The sequence below is a fragment of the Podarcis gaigeae genome, assembly GCF_964106915.1.
Source record: "Podarcis gaigeae genome assembly, chromosome: 8".
NCBI classification, from domain to species: Eukaryota; Metazoa; Chordata; class Lepidosauria; order Squamata; family Lacertidae; genus Podarcis; species Podarcis gaigeae.
Window position 1 is genome coordinate 40,064,033 of NC_139684.1, and position 23,090 is coordinate 40,087,122.

Consider the following 23,090-nt stretch of genomic DNA (forward strand, 5'->3'; position numbering starts at 1 on the left):
CAATGCATTTCCCTGAGACTTTCCAAGCTGCAAAAAGTCCTCCCCACCCCAAAGTGGATTTATGGTGCTAGGGCAGCAGATCAGGTCCCAGCGCCTGCCAACCTAGCAGTTCGAAAGCACCTCCGGGTGCAAGTAGATAAATAGGGACCGCTTACCAGCGGGAAGGTAAACGGCGTTTCCGTGTGCGGCTCTGGCTCGCCAGATGCAGCTTTGTCACGCTGGCCACGTGACCTGGAAGTGTCTCCGGACAGCGCTGGCCCCTGGCCTCTTAAGTGAGATGGGCGCACAACCCCAGAGTCTGTCAAGACTGGCTCGTACGGGCAGGGGTACCTTTACCTTTACCTTTTATTCATTCTGTGGGCTGCTGTGGCCAATAGTTCAGTAATTTAGAATCACTCTCAAGACAAAAGGAGATTAATTTTGTCTTTAGCAAATACCAACCTGTGATGTGCCGTGAAGCACACACAGGGCCCTAATATATACATACACAGCAGTCCAATAAGTTACCATCATTATTAATTTATACGACTGAATCAAAGTAGCAGTCTTCCCCACCTCCTCTGGGAAATAAGACCCCAAACTTGCTATGCTGCACACCAGTAGCAAATGGGCTGTGACTCCACAAGGATTTCGTGTTAATTATTTTGAGGAGTGTCAAGGACACTGGGACTTGAACCAAGACCCTCAGGTCAGAGTTGTACTAAGTCAGACTATTTACCTATCTAGCCTGGTATTCTGTGGATCTCCAGTGTCTCAGGCAGAGTTATTTCCCCCTCAGCTGCTATGTGATTATTTTAACTGGAGATGCAAAGGGCAAAATCTAGGACCTTCTGTTTGCAACGCCCACCATGAGTTATGCTCCTTCCTACATTAGTATGTGCTCAGGTCCTATTCAGCAAAGGTGTATTCAGTAGCATGTGACCCAAACAAGCACCTGAACTCGTGTGTGTGTGTAAGGCTGAGAAGCTAACTATTACTCTAAATGTATCCATCAACTATCCAGCAGCTGAAACAAATAACACAAAAGTTCACATTCACTTGTAAAGCTGATGACAGCATTACGTCATAATCTTTTTAATTTTTAAGAAAATGTACAACATCAATGCCCAGTAAACAAATGGTACGTGTGCCAGAGTGTTTGTAAGGGACTGTGATCAGATCTATGTGCAGAAATCAGCTCATACAAGTATAAATCATGAAATGCGCCACAAACGTGATTTTTAAAAACTCAATGTGTTGTTGTTGGCATCTGTCTATCTCAGGATACAATGGAGGAGTGTGCCTTTGAGGGTGAAGTCAAACCATTGGAAGGTTACACCGCCTGCTTTGGCTGTAGAGACTGATGTGGGAGAGTCATGTTTTGTTGCAGCCAGGACAACGCAATGTATTAAAACAATTACCTGTAATTGGAGGGGGAGAGCTGAAGATATTCCTTGCCTGGGACACCATTTTAGACACTGCCCTTTAGACACAGAAGAGAATGGTGTTGTGTAAAACCGGGCACCTGAGATTGGCTGGCTGGTAGGAGGCCTTTAGACTGGCCAGCCATATGTGCTTGGAAGTGTAATTTAATGCTCTCTCACACAAAAGAACAGTACCTCTTCCAGTTGTGGCTAAACTTTTTCATACCAAGGGCTGCATCAACACATGGTCAGTCCTTCAGGGGCTGAATGCCAGAACGTGTGACCAAAGTGTAAAAGTCAATATACGTCTAATACTACTACTAAGATGAAGAAGGAAAACATTGCAAAAACATTGCAGGGCGAGTAAGATAAGAAAAGCAACTGTTAGCCTCATAGAATCAGAGCAAGGGATCCATGGGAGCAGTCATTTTTAAATATTTTGTTTTTAAATAATCAGTGTTGTGGGTATTGAGCCACAAAAAACTATTATATGCAGCCCATGAGTCATGTTTAAGCCTGCAGTCCAACCACTGCTGCAGTCCAACCACTACCTTCTGTTCAGCGACTGACTGCAGAGCCCATGGTCTGTGATTGTTTTTGTCCTGTTGGAACATGCAGGAGCACAGTATTGGTGTTTTGTTTCGTTTTGCTTTTTTACCAATTCACACCCACTAGTGCTGAAAATTTCAAGCCAAGAAGTGCTAAGGCCCATGTGTGCTGGGAAGCCATGCAACTTAAAATAGGTATGTGAAGATTTAATGTCACTTCATTGCTACTTTGGGAACGATACATGGCCAGTGCTCAAAGGCACTTATGCTACTTCACATGCTTTGGCACTGAACTTTGACAGCAAGAACAGATTCCCTGGGCAGAGTTCTGTAATTCATATGAAAGATGTGCATGCCACAGTTCTGGGGATAAACAGATAAGGTGTCCTAAATGTTTCACTACATCTTCAATTAGCAGCTGCAACCCCACAGCCAGGAAATGTAGATTCAAGATTAACAGCTTGTTGTTCAGTTCTAGATTAGGAATTGCTTCTCCACCAAGGTTTTCTCAGCCAGGTTCCTCCTTCCAAGTGTGTTGCGAAGCATCTTCACAAACTGAAAGTCAAAGTAGTGCAATAAAGAAACATGTCTATTGCGAAGGTACCCAAACTGTGGCACATGGAGCACCAGTGGTCCACCAGCTGCATTCAGGTGGCCCATGGTGTGTTTGTGGATTTTTGGTTAAAATGGGAGGCAACACACCCATCACATTAAACATGTTCTTGGTTTTCTCCTGCGTCCAGGGGCGTCTTACCCATAGACGTTAGTGGCGTGAGGTGCTAGGGTGCCAGATTTTGGAGGGCGCCACAGGCTGAGTGTCCAGGAAGGAGAGTCAGGGAGTGCTCCCTTCCCCTCTCTGGGGCAGTCCGCTGCTGTCCTCTCAGCCGCCCATTGGAGTGCACTGCATCCGGCTCAGGGAAGCCCCTTTGTATCCCCTCCTGCTGGGGCTGACTGGGCACCTGGCGGGTGCAATCAGGAGCAGGTGCGGGAGAGGGCGGGGGTGTCTCTCCCACCCCTCTCTGGCCGTGTCACTGCCTGCGTACCTCCCTGCAGAGTATGTGAGCGGAGCAGGGAAGCACCTTGTGCAATCCTGGCACCAAGCAAGGATGGGACAGCCATCGAGCCCCCTCATCTGCTTCCTGGCCCTCCTGTCGCACAGACTTCCCTGGATGGGGGAAGGTAAGGGGCACTGGGTGCTTAGAGGGAGGCTTTGCAGGAGGGTGCGAGAGGCCGTTTGGGCTGCGATCCAGGTGCCTCTTGTGCAATGCCAAGTGCACGTTGGACCACATGATGTAAACGAGCTGGACCAAAGCCCCTCCCCCCCCTTAAAAAAGGTAAAAACTCTGGAAAACGGGGGGGGGGGCACCGGAGAGATATTTGCACCACGGCGCCAGATATGCTTAAGACAGCCCTGCTTATGTCTACTGCCTGACAATTCCATTCCGTAACCCTCAGTTTTTACCCACTCTCACAATAAATGAGAGGGGCAGAACCCTCCACTGCTTTCTCCATTCCAAGCATATTTTTAAGAGAGTAAAATTAACATCTCATCCTCTAAGGACAAAGCTGTCAATTTCATATTCTCTCACTTTCTCCAAACTTTAGTTCTGCATCAATTGGCATTTTTTCTTTCTTTTTAAGGCCTCATGAAAATCTGTCACCATTTTAGTGGGTATTTCTCCCAATACATGTATTATTGTATGCATTGGTTGGAGAAGTCCATCACTAAATTGGGAGAACTGTGAATTTCAAAGCATAGCAGCATTTCAGTTTGTGTATTGATTGTTTTGCGAAGTGAGAATTAGATGGGTACTGTCAGGACTGCCGCTAGGTCCCAGCTCACAGAGGACCAACGCCCAGTGGATGTTATATACAAAAGTCTTTATTAAGGTTTAGTTTCCATTTCCAAGCTCTGGGCGCGCAGACCCACGTCTCGACGCTAGACCGGCTAAGTCCCCTCTGACTCACTGCTCCACCCACACCAGTTTAAGATTCTAGCCCGGCTCCACCTCTTGCGCTGCTCTTTCCTGCGCTGGGTCCTTCTGCCCTCTGGGGTTCCCTCCTTCCTGGACTCCTCTGACGCTGAGCCTCCTGAGTCTTGCCCCTCCCTCCGGCGGGCTTTAGGACCTGGCTCCCTTCCCGGGCTCCCCGCTGTGCCGCGCTCCTGTACATTTGAACTTGGCACGCGCGCCCAGCCGGTGACTTTCCTTCTGACCGTTTCCCCGCTTCCTGATGTGGGTATTGCCAAACCTGACTCCTCTCCTCCCTCTGGTGGTGAGGACACTGGTCCCGACTCCTGGGACTCCCCCTCCCCACTGCGCTCTGGTGGAGACGCTGGTCCTGATCTCCAGCTGCTGCTCAGGGACTCCCCGCTGGCCCCTTCCTCCTGGGGCTTCCCCCCTGGACACCCCAATCCCTACTCTTTAGAGATATATCATGCACCTGGTGTCACAAAACCATTTACCTTTTGCACGACAAAGGTCACAATTGTTGACAATAAAAAATCCTGTGCTGCCAGATCTACAGCAGAGAAGACAAGGATTTCAAAGAGCAGCAGCACCAGTTCGTTACTGTAGAAAAGTGTTCTGCTAAATAAAGCACGGTCATCTAGAGGAAGAGGAAAATCGTATCTTTTTCAGATTTCCACCCTTTTTACTCACATAGCAATTACTCCATTTCTGGAAAAAAAAATTGCACCCCAAAATAGAATCTGTATTGCCACATCCAGACCACACACTTGAAACATATAGTGGAGGCTGGACCATAAGGGCAAATGGGTCACTGTCCCACTAGGGTCGCCCAGAATTTCCAAGATATAGCTGGGTTTCGGCTATGTCGATTTTGGTGAATTTTGACATTGTGTGTATGGATTTTCACTTTTTGAAATATGGCAACCCTATGACCCTTAATTACAGTCAGCCAGGGGGTGGCTCTGCCTGTCCTGGCTCTGGCTCCACCTACTGGTGGACTCCCTGCTTCCTGCTTTACCAGTCTTAACAGACACCAGCCATCACTTAAAGCACTTTTACACCACTTTAACAGTCATGGAAAATCCTGGGAACTGTTATTTGTTAATGGTGCTGACCTCAGAGAGCTACGATTTTCAACACCCTGAACAAACTACAGTTCCCAGGATGATCCATGACGGTTAAAGTGGCATACGTGTTCTTTAAATGTATGGTGTGCATGTGATCTAAGCCTTGCAGGGTCAACTTTTGTTGTCCATCTGTTAGTCTCCATGCCACAGGAAAATAATTTAAGAGTGTGTGAACATCTACAAATATCAAGGAGCAGTATCCTAAATGTGGGCACGTCTCACAGACTGGTATAATGGTTAGTGACATACTTCAACCACCAGTGGTACAGTAAATGGCACATATCCATTCCTTGCATTTGATTGGTTTCTGTTTGAGCAGTCATGGGCTCATTCATCTCATTATGGAACTCAGCATCTCCCAGGATTGTTAAGAACTGGTAGCTCTGTGAAGTCAGCACGCTTAACGAAGTTACCGGTAAATTCCTGTGGCAGCAAGTGTGGTATAGCAGCTAGAGTGTCATACTAGGACCAAGAAGACCAGGCTGAAATCCCCACTCAGACATGAATTTCAGTGGGTGACTTTGAGCACTCACTGTCTCTCACCCTAACCTTCTATGCAGGGTTGTTCTGGGAATTAAATGAGGACAGGGAGAACCAACTATACTAACTTGAACTCCTTGGAGAAATCAGTGGGATATAAATGAAATAAACCAATAAATATATTGTTAAAGTAGCACAGTAGTTCTCTAAATGTATGGTGTGGATGTGAACTAATAAAAGGCAATACCCAGTGCAGAAGCTTACAAACCAATTCCCACTGGTAAGTGTTTGGAATACCATTATAGAGAGTGGAAATGTCCCCTGGTTCCTGGAACTCCATGTCCATGATCCGCTCCAGGAAAAATTTGTCCTTCACCATGTAGTCCATATCTTTGTATCTCTAAAGGGTGGAGAGAGTGAGGAGACAATTAAAAGTGAAAGAAATATGTCAGTACAAGATGACTCACTTATAATTCATTTCCAACACAGCTGGGCCTGCACGATGATACTAAATGCACAAAGACAAGGGGAAAACATTAACTAAGGGTACTTCCACATGGCAGTTTACTGTGGACTCATGTGTTGCTGCTCATGTAAAGAAGCTGTGGGCTGCATCCACATGACATCACCATCAAAATGCCTTCCTATATTATGTTACAAAAGCCTGGTGCCTGCCCCCTCTCTCTGCCAAGCAGTGGCTAGAGCACATGGGATCACAGGTCTGTGCCCCTTTGGAGAACAGAAGACACTGCGGAGATGATCGTGCTTTAAGAAATAGGGTTTATTTGCCTATTTACACCCTCAGTCTGCATGGAGGGGGCCCAGATCTTACAGCATGCCCCAAAGCATTGCAGGCAGTCCTCCCTCGCCAAGATAGATCTCAGCCTTCCTCCTTCCCAGAAGCCCCTTGCCCTGCCCCAAAGCAGTTACCCTGGCAACCATCCAAATCTCCAGTCTCTGATCACACCTGGAGCAAGATGTTCCATTGTCTTGCTAACGACCACCATGACTCTCTTAACAGCCCTGGTTTGGCTAGGCTACCCTTCTATTATTATTTTAAGAAGACCTGATAGAGCACCCAGGCAGTGGTCCATCTCTACCTTTCTCATCTGAGTTATCATTGGCTTGCTTGGCAGAAAGAGTCCCAATGAGTAAGCAAGCAGTGACATCTTATGCTCCCCCTCACCACTGTCTGGGTCAGAATAAAAGGTGAGCGAGCAATGGTGGAAGAGCAGCTCCAAGAGGTTCTTGTCAGTGGTCCCTTGGTTAGATGCCTGACTATGTTGGTCCTTGACACTGGCCCCCATTGTTTGCATATAAAGCAAAACACTTTGTGTAGAACAAACTATGGATACAAATACCCAGTACAAAAAAAAGGTGAATAGTAGATAGAGGAAGCCAAAGACTCACATGTTCAAAAAAGGAGACCAGAAAGCGGTTCAAGGCAAAGTAGCCATTTAGTCTCTGTTTGTGAAGGTCAGGTCGGATGTGGGCTGCTCTGGGAACCTGTCACAGAAAAAGTGCACAGACTTTTAAAGTTTGTGCCAGTTACTTGGCATTCCCAATTGAAGAGGTTTTTTTTAAAATACATCTATTTGTTTTCACTCAGATCTTGCCTTTGGCAGCAGGGATCTTGGCTCAATTTTCACCTGCTGTTCTGGAGCGCTGGCTTCCATGCACAGACAGAGTTTTAAATTAAAAAGTGGAGGGGGAAACGGGAGGGTTGCCTGTAGCCTAGCAGGCTGCTGTTCCTTGAAGGAGCTCAGCAAAAGAAAGCTCAACTAAGGTTAGCTTTTGATCAAGAAGTGAAAATAACCAAGTTTTGTGGCACCCTGAAGACTGTGGGGAGCATCCCAAAGGCCAGACAGAGAGTCCCAGAGTCTGCATGTGGCCCCCGGGCCTGACAGCTTCCACCCTTGAAGGCATCATCATTTCTAAGTAATACTTTGCACAACTGACCAATATCTTTGTCTAACAATTACTGAGAAAATAGGATTAGGTACTGTACCTCCATGAAAGATAGAGTTATTCTGTCATAGAATGCTCGAGTCCTGTCTGTAAGAAGCACCTCAAATGTTTGTACATCAGAGTAGGCCTCCAGGCCTCTCAGAGCACAGAGGTTCTCCTGTGGAGAGAACCAATGGAAGGGGTGGAAAGAATAATAACTGGGAAGTACAAAGCATAAATATCAGAGATCTGACATCAGAGATCTCTTCTGGAGAGGGAGGGAGAGACGTGCCAGCCAAGGCTCAAACTATATTGGAGTTCACATTCCTTTGACTAAGGGTATGTTCACATTACTGTACCATCTTAAAGCGCAGTGAAGTTGTTCCCTGCCCCCTGCACATTTCACAGCTCTTTACCCCCTAGTTGTTCACATCAACAGGGCTTTATTTATGTCAGATTTGTTACTGTAGACACTAGGCAGAGTTGACTGGGCAGGGGATGTCTTGACCCTCTGCCAAAATGTTCATACAAACAGCTTAAGGACTAGGCCTAAAGCGAATTTGAGAAACAACTCATCTAGCATTTTATAACGAAGTACAGGATACATATGCCTTTGAGATAACGTCAAGTGAACATGGATTAAAACCCAGCACCAGAAATGCAGCGATTGCCCAGGAAATAGGAGTGTGAATTGAGCCACAGAAACCTTGCCCCATGCCTTATTCTTGCACAAGACCTAGTGGAATTGATAACAATGTTCCTATTATTGTGGGCGGGGTGATGGGGTGACTATAAAATCCACAAGTTCTACCTTTCAACTCCCTCCAGTTTCAGTTGAATCATGATCCCCATAGCCTTGTAAAAATAGTAGCTAATGGGGTTTAAATCCTGACAAGCTCACTTGAAAATGGGCAAATCCAACAGGGAGACATAGCCTTCCCAGGTGTGCAAATTAATTGTCATAAAGAGAAAGGACAGACAGATAGACCAGTAGACACTATTACCTCCTCCTTCCTGATATAGGTGAGCATGGTGTCCATGCCCACATCTGCCTGTCCATGGACACTTCTCCCATGGATGTAGAAGCCATAACATCTGTGTGTCAAAATGAACACTGACACCTAGAGGGACAGGGAGAGGCAAATGAAGCATGCAACCATTTATCAAATGGGCAAATACAGTTTCAAAACATGTTTGAACACGATTGTAATCAAAGCTTGTTTACAGATTAACAATGGCACAATTAAGACTCCCCTCTAGAGCAATTCAACCACACCCAACATATCTGGGCCTTTTGGGGGCAGGTGCCCCAGTTAAGGAATGTCCTCTCCCAAGGCAGACGAAGACTTTAAAAAATCATCACTCAATCATTTTAGTATGGTTTTAATTTACCATCAGATGGCTTTCATACTGAATGCATTTCATCTACTGATTTTACCTGGTGTTGGTTTTTACTTTCCCCAGTGCTTTAATGCTGTTATTGTTTTAAGAATTTTTAAATTTGTTTTCCTACTATTACTACTGTCAACAAATACTACCATCAGCAGCTTTGGAAATTCTATTCAAATTGAACAGCAGATTGTAAATACGCTGAATAAACTAATCAGTTATGAGTCACTAGAAGGCCTGTATACTTAATTTGTTCTGAGAATACCCTGCTTGCCCATCTTGGAGCAAGGTAGCTAACAAACTGGTCCTGTGGTGACTTTGGCTAATGGCGCATGGCCAAACGTTTATCTCTATGCAGCTGAGCCAATTGTTGCTCTGCACAGTTTTGTTATTGGCTTGTCTTATGATTGTAATTTTCATATTTATTTATTACATTTGTATGGTTCTCTTCTCCTGACATTTTATCCTCACAACAACCCTGTGAGGTAGGTTAGGCTGAGAGACAGTGACCAGCCCAGGGTCACCCAGTGAGCTTCATGGCCAAGTGAGAATTTGAACCCTGGTCTCACAGGTTGTCTTCTAACCGCTATGCCACACGGGTTCTCATAGCATTCAAATAAAATAATAAAATGTTATTATTTTAATGAAGGTGTATTTTTTAAATTTGTGATATTTTTGTAATCCACACTGGGACCATTTGGTGAAGGAATACAGTAAATAAGTACATGAACATAAACTGCTTAGCAGTTTGAATGATTAAGCTGCACTGTATAGAAATCGTGTTAAATAAATATAATGCAACTCACATTGCTCAGGGAACAAAGATCAACAAACTGGTGAATCTTGTCCTCTACAAACCGCTCATATAACCCAACAGAAAACAGCACCTGTTTAAAAAAAAAGCATGCTGCCTATAATCACCCTACAATTATGGTAGGCAAGAGCACACAGTAGGTTCCTCATCAGCAGCAATACTCAAAGGGCGCCTCATTTTACAGAAGGGGTTCAAGCGCATACTGGAAAGTTAGATTTGTGCAATTAAAGTGCTCTGTTAGGCTGCCAAGGATGGCTGCCTCTCTCATTTTTGTGTTATGCCATGCTCCCCATGGCAACCATTTTGTGTTTTGCCACAACCTCTCCATGGCACCCATTTTGTGACTGACATCCCAAGCCAGCACTCTTTCAAAATCCAAAATGTGTCCACTAGTCCAAAAGGTTGGCGACCTTGGACTTATTTCTTAATATAGCAAATGAGGTGTTTGAGGGTGTCCTACAACATGCACACAATAAGATTGCTCACTTCTTTTGTCATGTTACCTACCTAAGGACCTTTCAAAAACGGTTAGCTATTGCTCTTGATTTTGCATTTGTTACATTTTTCCACACTAGCACTAAAGGAAGAGGAGATGTAGAATGACCTAGGTAGCCCTTTATTCTAGGGCTAGCATCAAGGATATATATATATATTCTTAGGCTGTGTACACACTATACCTTGGAAACACATTCTTTCCCTCAAACAATTTTGGGCACTGTCATTTACTCCTCACAGAGCACAATTCCCAGAAACCCTTAACAAACTACAATGCTGTAAATTCTGAGAGACAAAATGTGCTTCAAATATGCTTTTAAGCTATAGTGTGTACGCAGCTTTAGTTAAACCAAACTCAGTGAGAAAGATCACCTGTACAATCCCCACTGCCAGCCAAACAGAAGCAGCAATCCCAAACCGAAGAATTGGGCTCCAAGGAGCATGATAGGCATTTGGTCCCGGGTGCAGATTCACATTCAGGTCTCTTGATGTGAGATTCTTAAGCCCCACCACCTAGAAATTAAAAGAAGCCTGTTTGGTCCCCACTTCAGCAGAACATAGTGGGATTTGGGCCTAAGTCTCTTCTCAACCTCAGTGAGTGGCTCCCCCACCCCCCATAAAACTGGATTTGACCAAACTGCGGGAGGCAGTGGAAAACAGAAGTGCCTGGCGTGCTCTGGTCCATGAGGTCACAAAGAGTCGGACACGACTAAATGACTAAACAACAACAAGAGTTGAGAGGGCTGCTGAGTCAACCACATTGTAACTTGGAGAATTAAAAAGCTTTAGAAATGCCCAATTTATAAGTTACATGAAGACACTGTAAGGCCATAGGTTAGGCCCATGGTTTATTTTATTTTCCTTTCTTTAAATATTTTTAAACTGCACCGTCATGTTAAAAACACTGCAAGGTCTTATAAAAACTAGAAGTACAGTAATTATTTTAAATTGTCTTTACTGTGTCAAACACTTCAGTAAAAACTGATGGGCAAAGGGTGATGTGGTGTTGGCCAATAGCTTAAATATCTTAACAAAGGGGATCAGACAAATTAATGTAGGCAGAGGGGCCTACCAAGGATTATTAGTCATGATGGCCCTATGTGGTGTAACGTTGGAAAATGTCGATCACTTCTCCTACCTAGGCAGTTATCTTTCCACAAGGGTCAACACTGATGCCGAAATCCAGCATCACCTGAGCTCTGCGAGTGCGTCTCTCTCTCTCCCGACTGAAGTGCAGAGTGTCTGAGGACCGGCACATTCCCAGGGAAACCAAAATGCTTGTTTACAAAGCTATTGTACTACCAATCTTGCTGTATGCTTGTGAAATATGGACCACTTACAAACGCCATCTCCAACTTCTCGAAAGATTCCATTAACGGTATCTCTGAAAAATCTTACACATCACTTGGGAAGACAGGCGAACTATTATCAGTGTACTGGATGAAGCAAAGATCTCCAGTGTTGAAGCAATGATTCTTCAACATCAACTTCGTTGGACTGGTCATGTTGTGTGGATGCCTTATTATCATCTTCCAAAGCAACTACTCTATTCTGAACTTAAAAATGGAAAGCATAATGCTGGTGGTCAACAAAAGAGGTTTAAAGACTGTCTCAAGGCAAATCTAAAAAAATATTGTATGAACTCCGACAACTGGGAAACACTGGCCTGCGAGCACTCCAGTTGGAGACCAGCCTTCACCATAGGTGTCATGGACTTTGAAGACACTCGAACTCAGAACGCAAGGGAGAAACGTGCTAAGAGTAAGGCACGCTTGGCAAATCCACACCATGATCAAATCCCACCCGGGAACCAATGTCCCCACTGTGGAAGGACGTGTGGGTCCAGAATTGGCCTCCATAGTCACTTACGGACTCATTGTTAAAACAATCTTACTCAGCTACAAGTGACCACCAAAGAAGAAGGAAGAAGATGATGGCAACCTCCGTGTCCTGCCTTCTAGCTTCTTCCTCCATTAGTCTCAGTGTTGCCCTTGTGGAATTTAGCATGTTACCTCTGCCTGTCCTGGCTCTGGCTCCACTTACTGCTGGTCTCCCTGCCTTCTACCCTACCAGTCCAAATGGACACTTCCTCTCCTCCTGCCTCTGAGCTGGCCCTTAGAAAATCTAACTGTCTTCCAAGTTTGGCAGAAGTTTTTGCACCCCTGGTGATCTGTGCAGAAGGTTGTGCACGCTGTGGTCCTAAGTATATTATATCAGTGACCTTGAGAAAGAGGAAAGTTATCAGTAGCAGAGCACAGAGACTGCACAGCAGATATTTTCTTTCCTTAATCTCTCTCTCTCTCTCTCTCACCTCCAGTAGCAGCAAGACGGCAAACAACTGGAGTGAAGGGTTCACTTTTCTGTGGGTCTGGATCTCGTTCCACTCATTAGCGATCAGAAAAGTTCTCCAGGCACTCACAGAGGAAGTAGCCTTCTGATATCCTGAAGCAGGGGAGGGAGGTTAAAACACACACACAATGAAGCTGAAACAATTGGCTTTATTTGAAGACTCCACACGAGCTTATCGGATTCTTGGCAAAGTGCAAAGCTCAACGCCCCTGGGTTTCCTTGAGCCTTGCTTATGTTAATTTACCTCTCCTGATATGAAATCGTTACAATCTGAAGCAAGCTTGCTTCCTGGAACAGGCTCCTGCTGATTTCCCAGAAGAACCGAGGGCCTCAAAGTGATTTGCCAACACTAATTAAACAAGCAAGTATCACACAACAGCTGTGCGAATGTGCTGTAGGTAACATTGCCCTCATTTTCCTGGGAGTCAAAGCTTTAGATCTTCAAGAACATCCTCCGGCAGCAAGCACACAGTGTCAAACATTTCATGCTCCATCCCACAAAATGCTAGGAAGCCCCATGGCCACCCCTTTTTGCTTGAATAGGTGGCAGAATGTAGTAGGTGGCAGAATGAAAGGGCATGTGAAGGGATGCAAGATAAGATGGGGTTTTCTTTTGGCTGTGTTTTAAACTAAAATGGCTGAGCACAACCCTGGAACTGGAAGCAGTCACAGGAGACTGGGAGGGAAAGCCATCGGATGATTCTTCCTAGCTAATCAGAGATTTGTAGATGGAGCAATGATTGGCATGCTGCCCTAGCAGCTATCCTTCTTGGCTAGCCCTAGATCATGGGTAGCCAGTGAGGTGCTCTCCAAATACTGCTGGATGACAATCAGTCCCATCAAGTATGGCCATTGATCAGGGATAATGGTAGTTGCAGTATAGTCAACTTGAACCTTGTGTGGGGATTACACTTCAAGGATGGTACATATGCACAAAAACATGTACAGTCAAACCACCCCCTTGGAACCACCCCTACACAAACATCCTTACTTTTCTAGAGCCGGCATAGCAAACAGGTCTTACCCGTCAAGCGAGGCAGAGCTCTCTTAAGCTCTCTTCCTTGCTTACAGGGTTCTAGGAGGCTATTGAGAGATCTCGCAAGGCGCCCAAGTTTTCGCGAGATCTCCAAGAGCCCAGTGAGCAAGGCAGACAGCTTAAGAGCTCTTTCCACACCAGGAAAACCCTGCAACACAAAAAGCTTTCAAGCTCTCCGCCCCCTGTATTTTTAATTTGTGCGATTTTAGCTGGCTGGCCACCAAGTGCATAAAGCAGAAAGCATGCATGTTAAACATATGCAAGATGTGAGTTGACTGTACAACCATGTCTGAAGAGCACCGCTCTGTCTATACGTGCCCTGCACAGAGATGAAATGGAGAAAGTGGACAGAGATAAGTTTTGTACCCTCACTCCTAACACGACAATGTGTGGACACCTAATGAAGTTGAATGTTGGAGGATTCAAAACAGACAAAACAAAGTACTTCAAATAGTGTATAGTTTAACCAAGGAATTCACTCCCATAGGAGGCACTGATGGACACAAACTTGGATGACTATTAAAATGGATTAGACAAATCTATGGAGGTAAAGGCTATCAATGGCTACTAGCCACGATTAGCTATGTTCTGCTTCCATGGTTGGATGCTTTCTTTTGTCTGTTTTGAAATTTCCAACATTCAGTTGCTGCCTTCAAATCACTGCCTTCTTACAGCCCTATACACAACCTATCAGAAAACAAAGGCAAACTTTTACCCATAGATGCTTTTGCCGTTCCTCTCTCCTTTGGCTTCTCCCAGTCTATCAGGAAGATGGAAACTGTTAACTGGGTTATCAGAATATGTATGAGGTCCAAGCTCTGGAACAAAATCATCCACCGAGGGTTATTTCTCAGTGATGCAAATACAGGTTGTCCAGAGGTTTAGAGTGTGACATTCCCAATAGCAGCTCTCAAACCACTGGCCCCAGTGCCTTAGGCAGAGGCATACTCCAAGCCTGAATGCCAACGGTCCCTTTAAATTCAGTACCCTATGGTAGGGTTTATGGCAGAATCAGACCTTTGTATCTGGCCCTTGGCACTCTCCCCAGAGTGTCTCCTAAAAATGTACCCAAGTGTCAAAGGCCACGGCAAAGAGGTGCCTCTCTACCCTGGAAACACGTGGCCCTCCATATGCTGTTGGACTAAACTCCCACTTTGCCCAGCCTGCATGGCCAATGGTCAGGAAGGATGGGAGTTGTAGTCCAGTAACATTTGGAGTGAGTCAGGTTTCCCTACTCGAAATTACAACAAAATAATGTAAGTTAAGCCATTCTGAACACTAACATGGTATATACCATATTTTTCAGTGTATAACACGCCCCCATGTATAAGATGACCCCTATTTTTGGGGACCACAGCAAAAAGAAATTGGGGGGAAATTGTCCAAAGATGTTGCGCTTTTTTGGGAGAGGGGCACAGCCACCAATTGCTCTACAGCCTGCCCGCAAATGCAGACGGCATGCATCAACAGGACAAACAATTGTCTGCACGCTCACCAAAGAAAACCCGAAAGCACACTCAACGCAATCACAGCCGATTGCACACACGCCTCGCCGCTACTGTTAATAGCCCGCCCAATTGTCAAAGCCGCAGCTAATCATCAGCACGCCTTGCCGCAGCAACCTATCACACGCACAATCACCACAGATAATTTCCTGTATAAGACAACCCACAATTTTAGCTGATTATTTCTAAGGAAAATATATTGGCTTAAGCACAGAAAAATACGGTATTTGCAAAGCTACAGACATCTTTTGAAAAAAGCATTAAGTGAAATAATAATAATAATAATAATAATAATAATAATAATAATACTGCAAGGGGTTGGGCTAGATGACTCTTGGGGTGCCTTCCAACTCTACCATTCTATAAATAAGCAGCAGTGGCAGAATGAAAACAACAGCAGCCTGAATTAAGAGGCTGGGGTAAATAAAAACTGCTGTTACCCAGGACCTAAGGTTTGTTTTCTTTTTAAACCTATCACTTTTTACCTGCTAGCAAAAGACTCACAGAGGCACAATTCCCAGGGCCGCTTGGAGGAAAGTGATGCCAGTTGAACTAAATTAGGTCTACAGCCTAGACATGCTCTCCAGGGAGCTGTGCCAGTCTGTCTCAGTCTTGCTAAAGCAACTGATGTTCTTCAAGTCCCTTGAATTACAAAGCAGCATGATATTTCCATCCAGGGGAGCCCAAACAACCTTTCCCGTCAGTGTTTTTCGTTGTGGTTAAATATGCCATCTTTTAAAACTTTGACATAACTCTGTGAGATGCAATGCCACAGACATCTCAAACGCCCAGATCTTCCAATGTTCTTACCTTTAACACAAGAGCAGACAACAAGTAGATGATGAAATTGGTCTCTATTTGGCTCCCAGCAGTGGGCAGTGTCCGCTCAACTGCAGAAAATTGCTGACCCTGGGAAGAAGGACTGGAAATGAGGATGGAACAGAGAAGGCCTTTAAAAGGTAAAGGGACCCCAACCATTAGGTCCAGTTGTGGCTGACTCTGGGGTTGTGGCGCTCATCTCGCTTTATTGGCTGAGGGAGCTGGCATTTGTCCACAGACAACTTCTGGGTCATGTGGCCAGCATGACTAAGCCGCTTCTGGCGAACCAAAGCAGCGCACGGAAACACTGTTTACCTTCCTGCTGGAGTGGTACCTATTTATCTACTTGCACTTTGATGTGCTTTCGAACTGCTAGGTTTGCAGGAGCAGGGACCGAGCAATGGGAGCTCACCCCATCGCGGGGATTCAAACCGCCGACCTTCTGATCGGCTCTGGGTTTAACCCACAGCGCCACCCGCATCCCTATGAAGGCCTTTACCTACTGAGAATTCTTCAGGGCTTAGAACTCATAATCACTTTGCAATTAGGTAATGGCTGTTCCAGCACAGAACCTGCAACCTCATTAGGGGCACAAACTGAGAACCAAACTCAGTAGTGGAGTGCATGCTTTGCATACCAAAAGGCCCCCAGTCCAATCCCTGCCTTCTCCTGTAAGGCTGAGAGAGACTGGAGAACTGCTGTCAGCCATTCTTGATAGTATTGAACCAGCATGGGCGTAGCCAGGATTTTTGCTGAGGGAGGGGGCAGCTACACCCATGTGGACCAGTAGTCTGACTCTTGAAAAGGTAGCCTCCTATGTTTCAAGTACACTGGCTATTACTGATTTGGCTGGAAAGAACACAGGAAGCTACCTTAAACTGAATATAGCTATGGGCCCGTCGTGCTCAGTATTGTCTACTGGAAATGACTTTCCGGGATTTCAGACAGGAATCTTTCCCCCTCTGCCTTGAGATGCTGGGGACTGAACAGGAGACTTTCTACAAGAGCTACACCTCTTCCCCTCCAGTGGCATCTGACATCACCTCCAAGTGGAAGAAAGATGCAGTACAGAAACCTGCAGGAATATTCTAGTTCCGAGAGTTACTTACCTTGAAAACTATGAGCCAATAAATGCCAATTCCAAGGCTGACCATGAAAAAGACATTTGCTAGAGATCCGCTGAAGTTGGCAAAGAATTTCACTATGACCTGCAGGAAAATATTTTTTTTTCAAGAGGGAAGAAAATCTTGAAGGAAAAGAGAGACTGCACTGCAAATGGAGCAAAATGGAACCTGCACTATCATCTATAGCCAGGTTTCTGCTAGCAAAGGGTAAACAGGCAAAAAAATACTTGCCATGTCTGCCCAACAAAGGAAGAGGAAATCGAGCAACACACCATTCTTGGGACTGCAAGCATTTCCAGCAGCTCACCCATGAAAAGAAAACTTACCATAAAGCTTATGTTTGGAAGTCGAGATCGCCGGGTCCAGGTGCTGGTCTCCAGTAAGGCATAGATGATTGCAAGGAATCCCAGGGCTCCAAATGCAATCTGTCAAGAGAGAAGGCGGGGGTGAAGGACAGAAGCAGGTGTGTCATCCATAGGGATGAATGAACTGGTCTTGTTTTGGGTTTTTTCTGTTTCTCATTTTTCCATTCTTCAGTTATCCACTCCACATTGGTTTGCAAATTCTTTCTTTTTTAAGTGCTCAATAAAATGCACCATCATTTTAGTGTGAATTTTTCCAAATATACACATTTTTGCTATGCACTTTTTCCTAATATAATGCATATTTTGTATGTTATTTTCACTAGTCTGCCTATGGGCCCGTGAAAGCTTAAGCTGCCCTAAACCTTTGAGTCTGCACAGCAAACCCAGGAAGAGCGTCTTAAAGACTAAACACAGCTACCCTTCTGGAATCCTGCCATGAGAGTTACTCACATCTGTAGCCTGCTGAGCCGTTCCAGGATCCTGAATATAAGAGACTGAAAATGACACCTGAAAAGAAATAGCACAACAGGGAAGTAATAATAGGAAGAAAGCAAGCCTGTTAGCTGCAGACTGTGGGCACAGCTTCAGCTGACGTCATTATTGTCAGAAGCTTTGGAAAACATCGTGCAAAGTTTGGGTAAGCTGGCAGAAGACATAATCTGAATTGCTTTGGGATCTTTGCACTCTTGAAACCCTGGAAGCTCTTGTAACCCATTTCAAAATGTTATTAAACAAGTTGTCTGATTCTGCACGCGTTTTTCTTTTTGCAACATGCATGTGAGAACTGTGTGGAGTGCAACCGTTCAATGTTCGAGTCAGCAAGGCCCTTGCCCTGGATACTCCATTCCATTTCCCCATCCCAGTTTTCTTTCCCCTTGCCCCCAACAGCCAGTCACAATTCCATGCCCACAGAGCGTGCCCAGTTTTTCATTGAACTGTTGTTAACTTTTGGGGGTCATCCCTCTTAAGCATTCTTCCCCCTCCCCCACCACCCCAACAAGCTTAAAGTTCTTCTAAGCCTGCTAATACCTCTGGCTTGAGCATGATTGGTGCCATTTTGGCTAGGGAAGTAGCCACACTCAGCATTAGTATATTTATACAGGATTTTCCTCTTCTGCATATGCAAGGAACAGCATCCCTGGCATGCTACGTTAACAGAAATAATGGCGGGCTCATTTCTCAGTGACTTTGTCCATCAGTGTTTCCCCTTGTTCAGCAAACCACACTGTCAGAGACAGCATTTCTCTCCTCTTGCTGAAAACCCATCACACCAAGTAAATCAATGAGACTGCAGAGTCGAAGCCAAGTAGCAAAGGGAATCCTCCTGTACTGTGCATAACCAACTTGAGTTGTAGGGGAACAGCAATGTGTGCAAAAGGAAGGAGTGAGAGCACCAATTGCAGACAGGCAGGCAGGCAAGGAAGGGAATAGAGGGATACTCAAGGGACAGAGAGCTGCATGCTGGATGAAGCTTAAAGGTTTTGGGTCTGATGGTGCTTCCAGACAACCAGTTTACTGAGAATGCATTCTGATTTTTTCTGCAGGGAGATTAGACAACATTGGCTTTTTAATGACCATTCATTCTAATTTTGTTGCAGGGGGTTGGATAGCATCAAAGCAAGTGTTATCCCACACTTACAAGTGCATTTCCCCTCACACTCCTTATTGCAAGAAGCCTGACATTTTGGAGGAAACAGGTTTGTTGCACATGACTCCCAATCAACTAAAGTCCAAACTTCCTTTGGACTAAAGGAAGCTGATTTATACTGCGTCACACCAGTGGTCCATGTAGCTGTTTTGTCTACTGGTAGGGTTTCAGGCAGGGAGTAGGAGTTAGAGTTATCCTCTGGACTGATTGGGGGCCTCCCCAGGGTGGATCTGATCTTAGTTTGCCCATTAGGATCAGAAGAAGACATAAGAAGTGCTATGGGGGATAGTCCAGCCTCCTGTTCTCACAGTAGCCAACCAAGTGCCTGCGGGAAGCCCACAAGCAGGATCTGAAGGCAACAGCTCTCTCCCCACTTGTGATTCTCATGCTGCCTCTAACAGTGAAGGCAGAACATGGCCATCACAGCTAGTATCCATTAAGTCTTATTTATCCTCCACAAATTTGTCTAAGCCTCCTTTAAAACTTTATCACCTGTACACTCTTAATCTACTATGAAGTGGCTCTTTGGGGTCCAGGGCAGAGAACAGTCTTTCCCATCACCTGCCAGCTTTCCCTGCCCCAAACTGAAGATCCCAGGGATTGAACCTGGGACCTTGTGCATGCAAAGCAGCTGCTCTATTGCTGAGCTACTACGGCAGACATGGCCTTGCCTCCACTTGTGCTGCCTGTTTCCTGGGTGACTTCTCATCTGACTGGCAGAGGCAGCTTCCTTGCAGGGGGAGAGGCAGGCCAGCATCCAGGCAGGTGGGCGCCTTTGCTTTCAGCCCTGACAATCTCCCAGCACAAACCCGGTTCTAATTAACACCTGCTGAAGCAACAGCTGCTGGAGGGAAGGGGAAAATGGAAGGGGGGGGGGGAATGGAGCCAGCCTTATTGTTTCAGCTGCTGCCGCACACATGTATTTCTCTCCCTCCTGGAAGAGCAGCTGTGGGTGAAGGGGAGGACTTGAGCCCCCCTTTGCCCCCCCTTGCCTGAGCGACTCCAGTGCTGCTCCGCGTTGCATATTTCACTGTCAGCAGGAAAGGGGGGTTGTCTCCTCCAGGAGTCCCGGTTGGCAGGTATACACTGTATAAGCCAGGAGAAAGGAAGAGGGAAAAGAAGGTTAACCGGAGGACAAAGCCAGCAATTAGAGGAAGGAGTGATGAATCGCTCTGCCTCTGCAGAGAAAACAAGTTGCAGTGGAGGAAAAAGGTGCTAATTGGGCAGAAGGGAGCCAAGGTCAATGTACTTAAAATGTGCAGAATCGGAGGATGCTGGTGGGTCCAGCACAGATGCCTTAGGACAGCAGGGGTGGGGGAGCTTATCCAGCCCAAAGGGTCATGGCTCGGTGGCAGAGTATCTGCTTTGCATGCAGAAGGTCCCAGGTTCAATACCCACCATCTCAAGGCAGGGAAAGACTGCCTGCCTGAAACACTGCAGGACCACTGCTAGTCAGTGTAGACAATACAGAGATAGATTGAGATAATACAGAGATAGATGGAGCAGTGAGTCTGACTCAGCAAGCAGCGTCCTGAGTCACGCCAGGCAACCCAGCTCCTGCATTAGAGGCATTCTATGACGCTGAGGTGGGACTCTCTCCAGACAACCTGCTCCCCACCCCCAACATCCAGATCAATACCTCCCAGACCTCCAGGCCTTTCCCCAGGGTGCAACTCCACCCTCTCGTCCCAATCCGCCTCCCCTTGTAATTATAAGCAGAGGAAGGCGTAAAGGAGGTCCAGTGAGGATGCCTGTAGGGCTGCATTTGGCCTGGGGGGGAGGTGATCTGAGAAGTCAAATTAATTGCGTAAATGCAGCTTATCTGCATGTTTCTTGCTATGTAAATAGCATCCTTGAGGCTGGGGGTGGTGGGGAGGGAAAATTTAATAATTCACACAATCTCCTGATTAACCTACTCATCAAGACAAGACCTTCAAGGAAGATTAAAATGGGTAGGAGATTTGATTATTGAACTAACTGCAGGAATCCAAATCCCTGCCCCACACTCCGCACCCGCAACTGCAGCACACGTCTACGCTTTACTACTACTACTATTACCTGAGGATCAATTCTGCTGCAAATGTAACAGTCGCTGGGACGTTTGTCAGGTTTACTTTTCTGCCAGAGAGCCCATCAACCAGAAAGAATCTTCGGAGATGGGATGCTGGAAAAATCATTGGGGGGGGGGGAGAGAGCAAAAGCCTTTATATGCTGAAGACTCAGCCCTTTGTACCATTGAGAGGAAAATAATGAAACACAGCATCTGACAAAGATGCACTGTATATTGTCTTCTATGTATTGTATGATGCAGTACACTGTATACTGAGTAGTCAATTCTATGTATTCTTTGTAATTAAAGAAAGCATTAAGCCAACACAATATCGAAATAGGGAAATGGCTCCCACAGGAGACAGTCATGGCCACCAGCTTAGCTGGCTTTAAAAGTGGTTTGCACAAATTCCTGGAGAGTAGGGCTATTGATGGGTAGGCTAGTTATCATGATGTCTATGCTCTTCCTCCACAGCTGGAAGCAGTAATGCTTCCAAATACCAGTTGCTGGAGATCACACAAGGGGACAGTGTTCACGTGCTCAGACCCTGCTTCAGGGTTTCCCATAGGCATCTGGCTGGCCACAGTGAAAACAAGATGCTGCACTAGATGGGCCATTGGCCTGATCCAGCAGGACTCTTCTAACGTTACTGACTACATCCACATTTCCAGCTCTGCCACACCCACTTCACCATGAAGAGCTGGCCGCGAGTCAATGAGGCCCTTAGCCCGATGAAAACATTAGCTACCACTGTGGCAGTTTGCAAATGTTAAGCTAAACAGGATGTGTACACATTGCCAGCTTAGGATGCAGCTAGGTTGTTATTTTTCCCAATTTGGATTAAAGTTGGGGGGAGGCTCTTTTGAGGGGAGGGGAACATACATCTAAACTCAGTATTTCATAAGAAAGGTAAAGGTAAAAGGGAACCCTGACGGTTAAAGTCCAGTTGCGGACGACTCTGGGGTTGCGGCACTCATCTCGCTTTACTGGCCGAGGGAGCCGGCGTACAGCTTCCGGGTCATGTGGCCAGCATGACTAAGCTGCTTCTGGCGAACCAGAGCAGCACACGAAAACACCGTTTATCTTCCCGCTGGAGCGGTACCTATTTATCTACTTGCACTTTGACGTGCTTTCGAACTGCTAGGTTGGCAGGAGCAGGGACTGAGCAACGGGAGCTCACCCCGTCACAGGGATTCAAACCGCTGACCTTCTGATCGGCAAGCCCTAGGCTCTGTGGTTTAACCCACAGCACCACCCGCGTCCCTATTTCATAAGAAACAACAGGATAAATACAGGATCGACATGGATTGGTGGCTAATGTTGTGTGATGCAGAGTAAACGGTAGCATGTATACAGTCATGGCTTTAGGGGAAACTGTTGTAATGTTACTGGACTCAAATCTGGTGAGTGGGTGTTGAAAAGCTGCAGCTGCAAGGTATGCGTCAAGTATCAGTCGTAAACAGCCCCACAAAGTGTTACTAGCCTGCACAACTGTTTACTAGTCTTTTGGGGTTCTGTCCTGTGTACTGGGTGCAGAAAAGGGGTCTTTCCCTCATTTGGCAGATGGCTTGCTTTCACAGAGCGGGAGAGCACTTCATTCCTCCTCCTCCTCCACCAGCCTACTCACTCACCTGCATGCAATGCTTCATTGCCCTTGCTGCAAATACATTGCCAGAGGATGTGTGCTTCGAAAAGATCACTAAAGGTCGCAAAGACGGCACTAAAAGCTTTCCGCTTTGGAAAAGTGGGGTGAAAGAACTAAAGAAATTAGTTGTGCATCGAAAAATCAGGAGCACAAAGGCCAAGGGAAGAGAAGAGGGGAAGAGACTGAGGAGAGAGAGATGATGGAGAGGGTAAAGGTTTGTATGGGTGATAATACCCAAAGCTCCTAACTCTCTAACCCCATCCCTGAAACATCGTCCTTCAAAGAATCCTGAGAACTCTAGTTTCTTAAGGGTGCTGGGAACTGCCACTCTATGATGGGCAAGCTACAATTCCCAGGATTATTGGGGGGAAGCTGA

General features: G+C 45.9%; 1 protein-coding gene across 3 annotated transcripts in view; it reads right to left on the reverse strand.

Moving 5' to 3' along the window:
• Positions 1 to 1,033: 1,033 nt before the first annotated feature.
• The window catches only part of LOC310850970 (meckelin-like), a 29,622-nt gene continuing 7,565 nt past the window's right edge, over positions 1,034 to 23,090 (reverse strand). For all 3 annotated transcript variants that reach the window (XM_083752961.1, XM_083752962.1, XM_083752963.1), the window contains 16 exons: positions 21,078 to 21,183; positions 20,012 to 20,105; positions 17,822 to 17,878; positions 17,333 to 17,431; positions 16,992 to 17,090; positions 15,874 to 15,972; positions 14,274 to 14,376; positions 12,485 to 12,615; positions 10,546 to 10,686; positions 9,671 to 9,751; positions 8,480 to 8,596; positions 7,537 to 7,653; positions 6,939 to 7,034; positions 5,826 to 5,928; positions 4,416 to 4,558; positions 1,034 to 2,506 (listed from right to left, as the gene is read on the reverse strand). In XM_083752961.1, the coding sequence (XP_083609087.1) occupies positions 2,426 to 2,506; positions 4,416 to 4,558; positions 5,826 to 5,928; positions 6,939 to 7,034; positions 7,537 to 7,653; positions 8,480 to 8,596; positions 9,671 to 9,751; positions 10,546 to 10,686; positions 12,485 to 12,615; positions 14,274 to 14,376; positions 15,874 to 15,972; positions 16,992 to 17,090; positions 17,333 to 17,431; positions 17,822 to 17,878; positions 20,012 to 20,105; positions 21,078 to 21,183 (1,667 nt within the window). In that variant the 3' untranslated portion in view covers positions 1,034 to 2,425. The remainder of the gene's footprint in view (positions 2,507 to 4,415; positions 4,559 to 5,825; positions 5,929 to 6,938; positions 7,035 to 7,536; positions 7,654 to 8,479; positions 8,597 to 9,670; positions 9,752 to 10,545; positions 10,687 to 12,484; positions 12,616 to 14,273; positions 14,377 to 15,873; positions 15,973 to 16,991; positions 17,091 to 17,332; positions 17,432 to 17,821; positions 17,879 to 20,011; positions 20,106 to 21,077; positions 21,184 to 23,090) is intronic.